The sequence below is a fragment of the Salmo trutta genome, chromosome 16 (assembly GCF_901001165.1).
Source record: "Salmo trutta chromosome 16, fSalTru1.1, whole genome shotgun sequence".
Classification (NCBI taxonomy): domain Eukaryota; kingdom Metazoa; phylum Chordata; class Actinopteri; order Salmoniformes; family Salmonidae; genus Salmo; species Salmo trutta.
Genome location: NC_042972.1, coordinates 10854571 through 10868052, shown reverse-complemented (window position 1 = coordinate 10868052; position 13482 = coordinate 10854571). Strand labels below are relative to the sequence as shown.

General features: G+C 44.9%; 1 protein-coding gene across 2 annotated transcripts in view; it reads left to right on the top strand.

The window, feature by feature from the left end:
* Positions 1–13482, top strand: part of LOC115150075 (serine/threonine-protein phosphatase 4 regulatory subunit 1) — a 31587-nt gene that overhangs the window by 13962 nt on the left and 4143 nt on the right. Inside the window, exons 10-18 of one of the 2 annotated variants that reach the window (XM_029692981.1) lie at positions 1748–1872; positions 3272–3711; positions 4360–4661; positions 6739–6819; positions 7692–7877; positions 8401–8562; positions 9584–9684; positions 10431–10551; positions 13135–13269. In XM_029692981.1, the coding sequence (XP_029548841.1) occupies positions 1748–1872; positions 3272–3711; positions 4360–4661; positions 6739–6819; positions 7692–7877; positions 8401–8562; positions 9584–9684; positions 10431–10551; positions 13135–13269 (1653 nt within the window). The remainder of the gene's footprint in view (positions 1–1747; positions 1873–3271; positions 3712–4359; positions 4662–6738; positions 6820–7691; positions 7878–8400; positions 8563–9583; positions 9685–10430; positions 10552–13134; positions 13270–13482) is intronic. The other variant, XM_029692982.1, reaches the window with a different exon arrangement.

Below are 13482 nucleotides of genomic sequence, written 5' to 3'. Positions count from 1 at the left end.
GTGCACACACACACACACACACACAGTATAAACACCATTCTATTCTGGTGCTGTTTGTATGAGATGTTTTTCGCATGAATGACCACGAATTACAATAATAACAGTGATGATAGATTTGGAACATCATAGAGATACATACAGTGAGGGGAAAAAAGTATTTGATCCCCTGCTGTTTTTGTACGTTTGCCCACTGACAAAGAAATGATCAGTCTATCATTTTAATGGTAGGTTTATTTGAACATTGAGAGACAGAATAACAACAAAGAAATCCAGAAAAACGCATGTCAAAAATGTTAATTTCTGGCTCCCAGGTGTCTTTTATACAGGTAACAAACTGAGATTAGGAGCACACTCTTAAAGGGAGTGCTCCTAATCTCTGTTTGTTACCTGTATAAAAGACACCTGTCCACAGAAGCAATCAATCAGATTCCAAACTCTCCACCATTGCCAAGACCAAAGAGCTCTCCAAGGATGTCAGGGACAAGATTGTAGACCTACACAAGGCTGGAATGGGCTACAAGACCATCGCCAAGCAGCTTGGTGAGAACGTGACAACAGTTGGTGCGATTATTCGCAAATGGAAGAAACACAAAAGAACTGTCAATCACCCTCGGACTGGGGCTCCATGCAAGATCTCACCTCATGGAGTTGCGATGATCATGAGAATGGTGAGGAATAAGCCCAGAACTACATGGGAGGATCTTGTCAATGATCTCAAGGCAGCTGGGACCATAGTCACCAAGAAAACAATTGGTAACACACTACGCCATGAAGGACTGAAATCCTGCAGCGCCCGCAAGGTCCCACTGCTCAAGAAAGCACATATACATGCCCGTCTGAAGTTTGCCAATGAACATCTGATTCAGAGGACAACTGGGTGAAAGTGTTGTGGTCAGATGAGACCAAAATGGAGCTCTTTGGCATCAACTCAACTCGCCGTGTTTGGAGGAGGAGGAATGCTGCCTATGACCCCAAGAATACCATCCCCACCGTCAAACATGGAGGTGGAAACATTATGCTTTGGGGGTGTTTTTCTGCTAAGGGGACAAGACAACTTCATCGCATCAAAGGGACGATGGACGGTGCCATGTACCGTCAAATCTTGGGTGAGAACCTCCTTCCCTCAGCCAGGGCATTGAACATGGGTCGTGGATGGGTATTCCAGCATGACAATGACCCAAAACACACGGCCAAGGCAACAAAGGAGTGGCTCAAGAAGAAGCACATTAAGGTCCTGGAGTGGCCTAGCCAGTCTCCAGACCTTAATCCCATAGAAAATCCGTGGAGGGAGCTGAAGGTTCGAGTTGCCAAACGTCAGCCTCAACCTTAATGACTTGGAGAAGATCTGCAAAGAGGAGTGGGACAAAATCCCTCCTGAGATGTGTGCAAACCTGGTGGCCAACTACAAGAAACGTCTGACCTCTGTGATTGCCAACAAGGGTTTTGCCACCAAGTACATGTTCATGTTTTGCAGAGGGGTCAAATACTTATTTCCCTCATTTAAAATGCAAATCATTTTATAACATTTTTGACATGCGTTTTTCTGGATTCTTTTGTTGTTATTCTGTCTCTCACTGTTCAAATAAACCTACCATTAAAATTATAGATTGATCATTTCTTTGTCAGTGGGCAAACGTACAAAATCAGCAGGGGATGAAATACTTTTTTCCCTCAGTGTATATTATTATGTGTTTTACTACGTTGTTGTATTTAATGATATGGTCGACATGCTCTCTTCACCCTCCAGGTGCGCCAGGCTGCCTTCCAGTCTTTGGGACGCTTCATCTCCACCTTTGCCAACCCCTCCACCACGGGCCTCTACTTCAAAGAGGACGGCACACTACTAGAGGTCCCCAGGTGTCCCTCTGACAGGTTAGGACACAAACCAACAGCAAAACACACGTTGTCACCGCACCACTCTGGGTCCAAGTACACTATTTGAAATGTACCATACTAGTAAAATTAACCAATAGTCTTTTCTTGTTTTCACATTTGAATTTAGAGTTTTGTGTGTTGTGATTTTTGTTCATTATAATGAATGTAAGTCTCGATTTGACATCAGTCAATTAATATCATCTTGTGTGCGTCTTCAAGCGATGGCATCCGTTGGATTTAATTTAGCTGTTCTTCCTGGTCCTAACAGTTGACACACTTTGGCACACCTTTGTTTGGTTGTAGTGTGTGATAGTCTACGGTTCTCTTTATGTTCCCATCTTCTTGACATTCTTCAGCACTGTTGTACTCCACCATGGCTGTGTAGGTGCTGCATTATGCGCAGAGGGAGAGAGCTCCTGTTTCACTTTGTTCATGGTGCGGCCAGACTTGTTTTTTTTACAAGCCAACATATTTGCCAATGACCGTGAAGTGAAGAAATTGTCCATGGTGACATTTGTCCCCTTGCCAGCATGAGGTTCCATAAGCCTCATCACCACATTCTCCCACACTCTCCCACCTGCTGCCTCATGTGGATATCTTCCCAGATATTGAAAGCAGTTCAGCATGTACATTTGCGCACGCTCTCGCTGTCTAGCCTATTCCATGTAGGCCAGAGTAGACTGCTAAGACCGCTCATCAACTCACCCATTCTCCCCCTTTCTCCCCAACATACTTTACTTCATTTATTTCATCTGTTGTTTATATTTGTGAAAGTAGTTTGGTTCAGTTTCATTATCGGGGGGATTATCAGCTGGGCACTGCACTTTCAACTGTTGGGAGGAGCGGAGCAGGCCCTACTGTTGGAAGGAGCGGAGCAGGCCCTACTGTTGGGAGGAGCGGAGCAGGCCCTACTGTTGGGAGGAGCGGAGCAGGCCCTACTGTTGGAAGGAGTGGCGTAGGCCCTACTGTTGGGAGGAGCGGAGCGGGCCCTACTGTTGGGAGGAGCGGAGCGGGCCCTACTGTTGGGAGGAGCGGAGCGGGCCCTACTGTTGGGAGAAGGAGGAGCAATGGGGGGAAAACTATTCAATGAATGACATTACCTCATTTAACTGGTTGTAACTCCAGTACCCGATAAGATACTTACCAGAGATACTTAAGATTCTAACAACGACAGTGTGTTTATATAGACTTATTTTGGAAAAGTCGAGGACAGAGGACGGCATACAATTCATGAGCAGTCAAAATGACTGATTTAGCAGTTCTAGTGTTAAATGGGTTTGAATTAAAGTTGTGTTGTGATTTTTTTTTTTTTTTTTAAATGCGTTTGGAATAAATTGTTGATATAGTTGGAGGGAGATAAAGGGGCTCTCTGATATTTGTTGTTTCTCTGTTGCAGCAATTCCCCCCTCTGCATAGAGTCCTCCAACGGCCCCACAGTGAGACCCTCACACACACCCATTAACCAAGATGGCCGCTCCACCCCGTCTCTAGAATCCATGTCAAGGGGGGACAGCGACTCCAGACACACTCCTCCCCAAAACCAACAGGAAGGCCAGGCGCGCAACAACAACAACCTTCCTCCCACAAATAATAAAAACAAAGAGACGGCACAAACAGACCAGAATTTTAACTCTTTCCTCTACTGGAGGCCTCCGTTAGCGGATATCAGCCAGGAGCTGGAGATGTTGAAGGGCCAGGGTCCTCGGACAGAGGGAGAAAAGAAAGAGGTGGTGGTAGAGGACAGGAAGATGTCCAGTCTGGAGCCAGCCACCTGCACTCAGATCCAGAAGGTATTGGACTGCCTCCAGCCCCACATGGATGACCCTGATGTACAAGGTGAGGATTGAGGGAAACATGTCTTTGTCAAAGGTTGTTAATTAAGTTAAGAAATTGGTTCAATTATTTTGGAGAAGTTGGGTTTTATGGTGACACAATGCGCTAGATATCATCCAACCTTCACAATGTTATTTAACACTCACTGAACTTAATAATCTGGACATTTGGGAGTTTGAGCTTGACCTGTGTATTCTAATCAAACTTTATTTGTCACATGCGCCGTATACAACAAGTGTAGACTTTACCGTGAAAGCCCTTAACCAACAGTGCAGTTCAAGAAGATTTAAGAAAATATTTACCAAGTGGACTAAAATAAAAAGTAATAATAAAAAGCAACACAATAAGAATAACAACAATGAGGCTATATACAGGGGTCACGGGTACCAAGTCGGTGTGCAGTGGTACAGGTTAGTTGAGGTAATTTGTACCTGTAGGTGGGGGTGAAGTGACTATGCAGAGATAATAAACAGAGTATCAGCAGTGTACAACATTTTTATTAATTGGTGGCGATTTTATTAATTGTTCAGCAGTCTTATGGCTTTGGGGTAGAAGCTGTTGAAGAGCCTTTTGGTCCTAGACTTGGAGCTCCGGTACCTTTTTTTTTGTCACATTCACAACTGTGTGTGTCTTTCCGCATGCGTCTCCCAGCCCAAGTACAGGTGCTCTCGGCTGCCCTAAAGGCTGCCCAGCTGGAGAGCCAGTCTGAGGAGGAGGGCGAGTCAGAGAGCCAGACACCTGAGGATGGAAAACCAGATGACGAGTCCTCCCAGAACAGAGTGATCACAGAGGGGAGACAGACACCTGAGCCACCAACCCAGCAGGCCAGGGACCCAGCACCCACAGAGGAACAGAAAGAGGCAAAAGCTGAGACTGAGAAGGAGCCAGAGCCTCATGAGTCACCCCCCAACTCACCTGTCCTAGTACGGGATGACTCGGACCACAGCAGTGTGGTAAGTCAAAATTACTTTGATGAATTGCTTTTTGACACTGAGAGATTGTGTGGAACTTTGACACTGTTAAAGAGACTATATTGAACTTTGACAAGTGAACAAACAGATCATCGACCATCTCGAATCCCACCGTACCTTCTCCGCTATGCAATCCGGTTTCCGAGCTGGTCACGAGTGCACCATAGCCACACTCAAGGTGCTAAACGATATCATAACTACCATCGATTAAAAAAACTGTACTGTGCAGCCGTCTTCATCGACCTGGCCAAGGCTTTTGACTCTGTCAATCACCGTATTCTTATCGGCAGACTCAACAGCCTTGGTTTCTCAAATGACTGCCTCACCTGGTTCACCAACTACTTCTCAGATAGAGTTCAGTGTGTCAAATCGGAGGGCCTGTTGTCCGGACTTCTGGCAGTCTCTATGGGGGTGCCACAGGGTTCCACTCTCGGGCCGACTCTTTTCTCTGTATATATCAATGATGTCGCTCTTGCTGCGGGTCATTCTCTATACATCTGCCCCTTCTTTGGACACTGTGTTAACAAACCTCCAGACAAGCTTCAATGTCATACAACACTCCTTCCGTGGCCTCCAACTGCTCTTAAATGCTAGTAAAAGTAAATGCATGCTCTTCAACCGATAGCTGCCCGCGCCCGCCGGTCTAGCATCACTACTCTGGATGGTTCTGACTTAGAATATGTGGACAACTATAAATACCTGGGTGTCTGGCTGGACTGTAAACTCTCCTTCCAGACTGACATTAAGCATCTCCAATCCAAAACTAAATCTAGAATCAGCTTCCTATTTCCAAACAAAGCCTCCTTCACTCATGATGCCAAACATACCCTCGTAAAACTGACTATCCTGCTGATCCTTGACTTCGGCGATGTCATTTACAAAATAGCCTCCAACACTCTACTTAGACTGCATCCAATTTGCTATCACAGTGCCATCCATTTTGTCACCAAAACCCCATATACTACCCACCATTGCGACCTGTATGCTCTCGTTAGCTGGTCCTCACTACAAATTCGTTGCCAAACCCACTGGCTCTACGTCATCTAGAAGTCTTTGCTAGGTAAAGCTCCGCCTTAACTCAGCTCACTGGTCACCATAGCAACACCCACCTGATGCACTCACTCATGCAGGTATATTTCACTTGTCATCCCCAAAGCCAACACCTACTTTGGCCGCCTTTCCTTCCAGTTCTCTGCTGGCAATGACTGGAACGAATTGCAAAACTCACTGAAGTTGGAGACTTAGATCTCCCTCACTAACTTTAAGCATCGGCTGTCAGAGCAGCTTACCGATCGCTGCAACTGTAGACAGGCTGTGTACAGATAGACTATCTATAAATAGCCCATCCAACCAACTTCCTACCTCATCCCCCATGTTAGTTTTTTTCTTCTCTTTTGCACACCAGTATTTCTACTTGCACATCCTCATCTGCACATGTATCACTCCAGTGTTAATTGCTGAATTGTAATTACTTCTCCACTAATGCCCTATTTATTGCCTTACCTCCTTACTTCATTTGCACACACTGTATACAGATTTTTCTATTGTGTTATATTGACTATAGGTTTGTTTATCCCATGTGTAACTCTGTGTTGTTTTTGTAGCACTGCTTTGCTTTATCTTGGCCAGGTCACAGTTGTAAATGAGAACTTGTTCTCAACTGGCCTACCTGGTTAAATAAAGGTGAAATAATAAATTAAATAAAAAGACTATATGGAACTTTGACACTGGGGCTGCTCTTGATGGAGAGAAATACAGTCCAGAAGTTCCCTCATGTTTGTCTGTGCTAGCTGACTGGTAAATGTGTCTGTGCTAGCTGACTGGTAAATGTGTCTGTGCTAGCTGACTGGTAAATGTGTCTGTGCTAGCTGACTGGTAAATGTGTCTGTGCTAGCTGACTGGTAAATGTGTCTGTGCTAGCTGACTGGTAAATGTGTCTGTGCTAACTGACTGGTATGTTTGTCTGTGCTAACTGACTGGTATGTTTGTCTGTGCTAGCTGACTGGTAAATGTGTCTGTGCTAGCTGACTGCTATGTATCTACTCCTGTTGTTGGTCAGGAATCGGAGCTGATGGAGAGCGTGGAGGGGAAAGAGGACTCTGCTTTCAACCAGGTGTGTGAGGAGAAGTCCAAGGTCCAGGTCAGTTAGTCAGTTCTGTCAAACACTGAATTTCTAATAATCCTTGTTACTGTACACATAGAGGGACATTTATGATCCAGTCAAGTCTGGGGTACACCTACCTTTAAGTTGTTTTGTCTGAGAATAGTAAAACGATCCAATGTCCAAGGAATTGCGATTGACAAGATGTAGGGCCAGTGTTCCAGAACCAGATTCAGCCTAGTCCTGGTCTAAAATGCAAATCTTCATTGATGGTGCATTTGAGTCCAGGACGGGGCTTAAGCCTGGTGCAGATCCAGCAGCCAACAAAAAAGGAAAGACGAGACAAAATGAGACAGAATAGAATTAGATTTTTATGTTGTAAAACAGCTGACTGGGGTATTGAAATACAAAAGGTTGAGCACAGTGGTGAAACTTTGTAACAAAAATGATAGCTACTTGTAGCAAGGTATTTAGCAAACAAGTTTCATGAAATACATGCAGTCACTGGCTGGCTCACCAGCTCACATTGTGACTTGACAATGAAATATTAGCAAGCCAGGCTAGCTAACTGCAGCTATCCCCACAGAAATGGAAAGCTGGCTGTAAGCTTGGCTGGCGGAATGTCAGCACACGGTTATCTTATTGGCTAAACGGACACATCTTGTCTTTAGCTAAGATTTGACATGTGGAATTTTAGAAACCCCAGCATCCGACATGAGACCTTCTAAAACTACACCATTCAGATCACCAACACTTAAAGCAGTCCGTTCTCATCTCAGCTGTTGAATGTGAATCGGGCTTTCGTCCGTGTCTGGGAACCCAGCCTCTTTTGTCGCTTCTACTGAGGGCTGCTGCCATGGTTATGATAGTAACAAGTTTAAACCACTTTTGCCCCCCACTCCCTCCTCCAGAATGTGATTCCCCAGCAGCTGCTGGACCAGTATCTTTCCATGACGGACCCGGCGCAGGCCCAGACGGTGGACACTGAGATCGCCAAGCACTGTGCGTTCAGCCTACCTGGCGTGGCCCTCACCCTGGGCCGACAGAACTGGCACTGCCTAAAGGACACGTACGAGACCCTCGCCACCGACGTACAGGTGGGTGCTTTTGGATTCAAAAGTTTTCCGTTGCGTGCCCAAGAACACGACAGAGGAAACTCAGGGTATTTAATGATAAGAGCTTGGTTTGGAACGAAAAGTGAACACACTATGTATTGACATGATCTCATCACTGGAGATTGAAACGTCAGAAAACAACCGTTACATTTGTGTTAGAAATCCTATGCACGTTGCTATGCTAATGGCCAGTCCAGTGACTGCTTGGTCACGTAATATTGACCTGTTAGTTTGCAACCAAAAGCAATACAGCTTGTCATTTTGACTTAAAGGCTATAAGGAACTTCAGTTACCTCAAATGTTTGCTTATTTCTGGGCAAATTAAATGGGACAGCGGTCGAGAGGAGAGAGTGTGCTGAAATAGCAGTGGCTATACTCCCAATTACCACCTCTGACCTTACAAAGGTCATTTTGGCTATACTCCTCCTAATTCTCTCTAACGTGGAAACGTCTCGTTTTGTGACGAGCCATGCTAACCCCCTGGTTGTACTCATTACCCCTACAGTGGAAAGTGCGCCGGACGCTGGCATTCTCCATCCACGATCTGGCCCTGATCCTGGGAGACCAGCTGACTGCGGCCGACCTGGTGCCCATCTTCAACGGCTTCCTTAAGGACCTGGACGAGGTGCGGATCGGCGTGCTCAAACACCTCTATGATTTCCTCAAGGTGAGACCACCATACGTGTAACGAGCAACTGTGTAGCGATTGTAAATCGGCTATCTACATATTAAAATGAAAACGTTTGGTCCACCTGCTGTGCTGTTTTACTAGCCTGGTCCCAGATGTGTTTGTGCTCTTCTTACCAACTCCATTGCTCATTGTCGAGCCAAACATTGACAAGGAGTTGGCATGAGAGCACAAACAGACTGGAACTCAGGCTACCATATTACGTGTAAATCTAGAGTGGATTTTAAATGTGGATGTCTGCCTGACTTGACCTGTGTACTGGGTTCATATGGTTCTCATAGAAGCAATTTCTCTTTCACAATAACAACATGTTTACTTTACAGGTAGACTCTTTTACTCTTATTTCATTTGTCTCCAGTACTTTTGATACTTGTGCCTTAAGTCAATAATACATGATAATTTGTTGTCCAGGGGTTTTGTAATGATGAATAATGGTAACTTTGGGGAGACATGATAAGGGTGTTTCCACCAGTTCGGTGCCTTTTGAGATGCGTAACTTGATAATAAAAGTTTTGGTTTGACCTAATTTTAGCATTCTGCCATAAACTCATTTTCCCATCTCAAGTAAGTGTCAAGTAAAGTAACTGGGTTGTACATAACAGGGTTGACGATTTCATCTTAGTAACCTTCACAAATGACTTTGTCAAAGCAACAAAATAACTAGGGCTTTACAATGGTGGTTTAAACTTGGGCTTATGTGGATTCAAATCTTCCTAGAAGTCACAGAGGGTGCACAGAGCGACATGTAAAAATGCATAATTTTAGCACTTTAGCCAGTCTTTATTCATGTAAACATTTTGATTTCTTGAGTTCTCTATTTGGTCTATATTAAGGGGCACTTCATTTAATTGAACAGGCTTTTAAAATTCAATATCGGTGCACAATTTCTACTGAAAATATCAAAGCAATACAAAAGGCACTTGTTTCGTGGAACGGCCCATAACTTGGATCTGTTTCTGTGGTGTTAAAGCTTTCTGTCTTCTGTCTTGTCTTGTGGCAGCTGCTCCATGCGGAGAACAGGAGAGAGTACCTGTACCAGCTTCAGGAGTTCATGGTGACAGACAACAGCCGCAACTGGAGGTTCAGATACCAGCTGGCCGAGTGAGTCTCCCATTCATTTAGATACCAGCTGGCCGGGTGAGTCTCCCATTCATTTAGATACCAGCTGGCCGGGTGAGTCTCCCATTCATTTAGATCAGGGCCAATCTTTCTCATTCATCTATGATCGAGGCCTCCAGATTTCTCCCTATAGGTGGCGCAATTGCCACCAGACTGTGATGTCATGCACAATTTTAGTATTCCACTTGGATGGGCCTTCCAATGATCACAGAGTTTCATCCAGGTCAGCAGGATGGATCAGCCAATGAATTATGCTCCTGAGCAGGACGGCATATGACAGTAAATCACTAACATTGGGCCCGTATCCTCAGTCTCGGAGTAGGAGTGCTGATCTAGAATCAGTTTTGCCTTTTAGATCGTAATAAGATTATATGGACAGATCCTAGATCAGCACTCCTACTCTGAGACAGTTTGTGGACACAGGTCCTGGCCCCATATATGTTTGTGCTCTTGTCTACTCCATCAAGCCAAACATGACAATGAGTGACAAGGACTTGGCATGATAGCACAAACAGACTGTCACTTAGGTTCACATGGCGCTCCATGCTGTCACAAAAGCAGTCGCCCTCTTGGTTTTATTTAGTCTGAGCTCCCAATACATATAGAAGTATTGTTGGACTCCTTTATGGAGTGAAGATATCAGAGAAATAATATATATTTTTTTAGGATGACCCCCCCTAAAGAGCCAGTGTGTGTTGAACAGAACGTCTTCATGTGTGTGTCCACAGGCAGCTGATCTTGATCATGGAGTTGTACAGCCACGATGATGTGTATAACTACCTCAGACAAATAGCACTGACCCTCTGCTCAGACAAAGTGTCAGAGGTCCGGTGGATCTCTTACCAGCTGGTAGGCATCACATTTGGACTTGAATTTTTTTGGGGGGTGGAATGATGTAACAATGATTTTTGAAATTATTGTTTAACAGCCTGAAGTACTCATATTGTCCTCAATGATATGAGGTGTGCTTGTGTACGCATGTCTGTATTGTGACCAACGTCTGTGGAAGTGGACAGTCATCTCATCTTCATGCAGTGACCTGCCTTTCTTAAGAATGGGAAGCACCCAAGCATTGTTTGCATCCCAAATGGCTGAAAATATTCCATTGTCTGTGTCAGGTCCACATTAGGTAGACATCAATAGGAAATGACTATGAAATAACAAAATATTTCAGTTGTGTATATTACTTCGTTTTTATTTGATCATCTCATCTCTGCTCAGGCAGTAGCAGCCAGCCAATCATCTAACGGTATTTCTGTGCTTCCCGTACTGTACTGTCTTTTAGTCATCCTATTTAGCTAGGCTAGTGGCTAGCTGGTAGCTGCCTAAGTATGCTGCAGAGCTGTCTGACAAAATCATTTGACTAGTTCTTTAAAGAAGATGTGGCATACTTTCAAGACTGCTTATTACCAGCTCCTACAACTATCAATCGGGTAGAGCTACCTCACGAACTGTCTCTATCCCTCTCGTCGTGTTGTGGACATTCCTCTCATGCAGTCTGTTGTGCGGGCTCTGTCCGAGCCAGGAAGAACAGGCGCAATGGATTGTGGTCATTGTATTTAATTACCACGTTTATGCGCTGAACTAGGTTGAATATTTGCTTCATGAAAACTACAACGCCCTTAAGCCCAGCATCCCACATACACTATATATACAAAAGAATGTGGACACCCCTTCAAATGAGTGGATTCGGCTATTTCAGTCACACCTGTTGCTGACAGGTGTAAAATAGAGCACCCAGCCATGCAATCTCCTTAGACAAACACTGGAAGTAGAATGGCCTTACTGAAATCAAATCAAATGTATTTATATAGCCCTTCGTACATCAGCTGATATCTCAAAGTGCTGTACAGAAACCCAGCCTAAAACCCCAAACAGCAAGCAATGCATGTGAAAGAAGCACGGTGGCTAGGAAAAACTCCCTAGGAAAAACTCCCTAGAAAGGCCAAAACCTAGGAAGAAACCTAGAGAGGAACCAGGCTATGAGGGGTGGCCAGTCCTCTTCTGGCTGTGCCGGGTGGATATTATAACAGAACATGGTCAAGATGTTAAAATGTTCATAAATGACCAGCATGGTCAAATAATAATAATCATAGTAGTTGTCGAGGGTGCAACAAGCACGTCCGGTGAACAGGTCAGGGTTCCATAGCCGCAGGCAGAACAGTTGAAACTGGAGCAGCAGCACGGCCAGGTGGACTGGGGACAGCAAGGAGTCATCATGCCAGGTAGTCCTGAGGCATGGTCCTAGGGCTCAGGTCCTCCGAGAGAAAGAAAGAAAGAGAGAATTAGAGAGAGCACATTTAAATTCACACAGGACACCGGATAAGACGAGAAATACTCCAGATGTAACAGATTGACCCTAGCCCCCCGACACATAAACTACTGCAGCATAAATACTGGAGGCCTCCAGTATTTAGTGAAAGGCTCAGTGACTTTCAATGTGGCACCGTCATAGGATGCACCGTCATAGGATTTCCTACAAGTCAGTTTGTCCCGATCAACTGCTCAGCCGCGAAGTGGTAGGCCACACAAGCTCACAGAACGGGACCGCCGAGTGTTGTAGCGTGTAAAAATCTGTCCTCGGTCGCAACATTCACTAATGAGTTCCAAACTGCCTCTGGAAGCAACGTCCTCACAAGAACTGTTCTTCGGGAGCATCATGAAATGGGTTTCCATGGCCGAGCAGCCGCACACAAGCCTAAGATCACCATACGTAATGCCAAGCGCTGGATGAAATGGTGTAAAGCTGGCCGCCATTGGACTCTGGAACAGTGTAAACGCGTTCTGTGGAGTGATGAATCACGCTTCACCATCTGGCAGTCTGACGGATGCATCTGGGTTTGACGGATGCCAGGAGAAGGCTTCCTGCCCGAATGCATAGTACCAACTGTTAAAAAAATGGTCTGAGGCTGTTTTTCATTGTTTGGGCTTGGCCCCTTAGTTCCAGTTGAGGGAAATCTTAATGCTACAGCATACAATGAATTTCTAGACGATTTTGTGCTTCCAACTTTGTAACAACAGTTTGGGGAAGCCCCTTTCCAATGAAGTCCCCGCAGCAATATTCCAACATCTAGTGGAAAGCCTTCCCAGAAGAGTGGAGGCTGTTATAACAGCAAAGGGGGGACCAACTACATATTAATGCTGATGATTAAGAAATGAGATGTTCGACAAGGTGTCCACATACTTTTGGTCATACCTTGTATTTACATACACAGCCCTGATAGGATGGTCTACAGCCCACCCCATTACCCAGATGAACAGTCATTGGTTTATTATAATCAGATCACGTCATGATGTGGGCCAAAAGATCCATCCTTCCTGAACAGGCTGAAATTCCAGGCATTTTCTTCAAATGGTTCATACACAATTTCATACTGTTATTTCGACCTCATATTGTGGAAATGTCATCAAATATCATCTTGTCTGTCCCAGGTGGTGGAGATCTTACAAAAGATGTATGCGTGTGGAGCCCGCGAGCTGGGCCTGAACTTCATCAACGAGCTCATCGTCCGCTTCTGCCACTGTCCAAAATGGGTGGGCCGCCAGGCCTTTGCCTTCATTTGCCAGGTCAGGACACACATAGTATTTATGAAAATAAATCCTTACAAACACTAATCCCAATAGCTGCTGCCTTCAAAAAATGTTTTAGTGTGAAATTGCATCAGCCATGCTTGCCATAGCACTATTCTGAAAGAAGGTGGATGTGAGAATTGTATGCCTGACTGCTTGGTCATGTTCATTAGGCACCAAACAGAAGGGAAACTGATTTTTAAAACATTT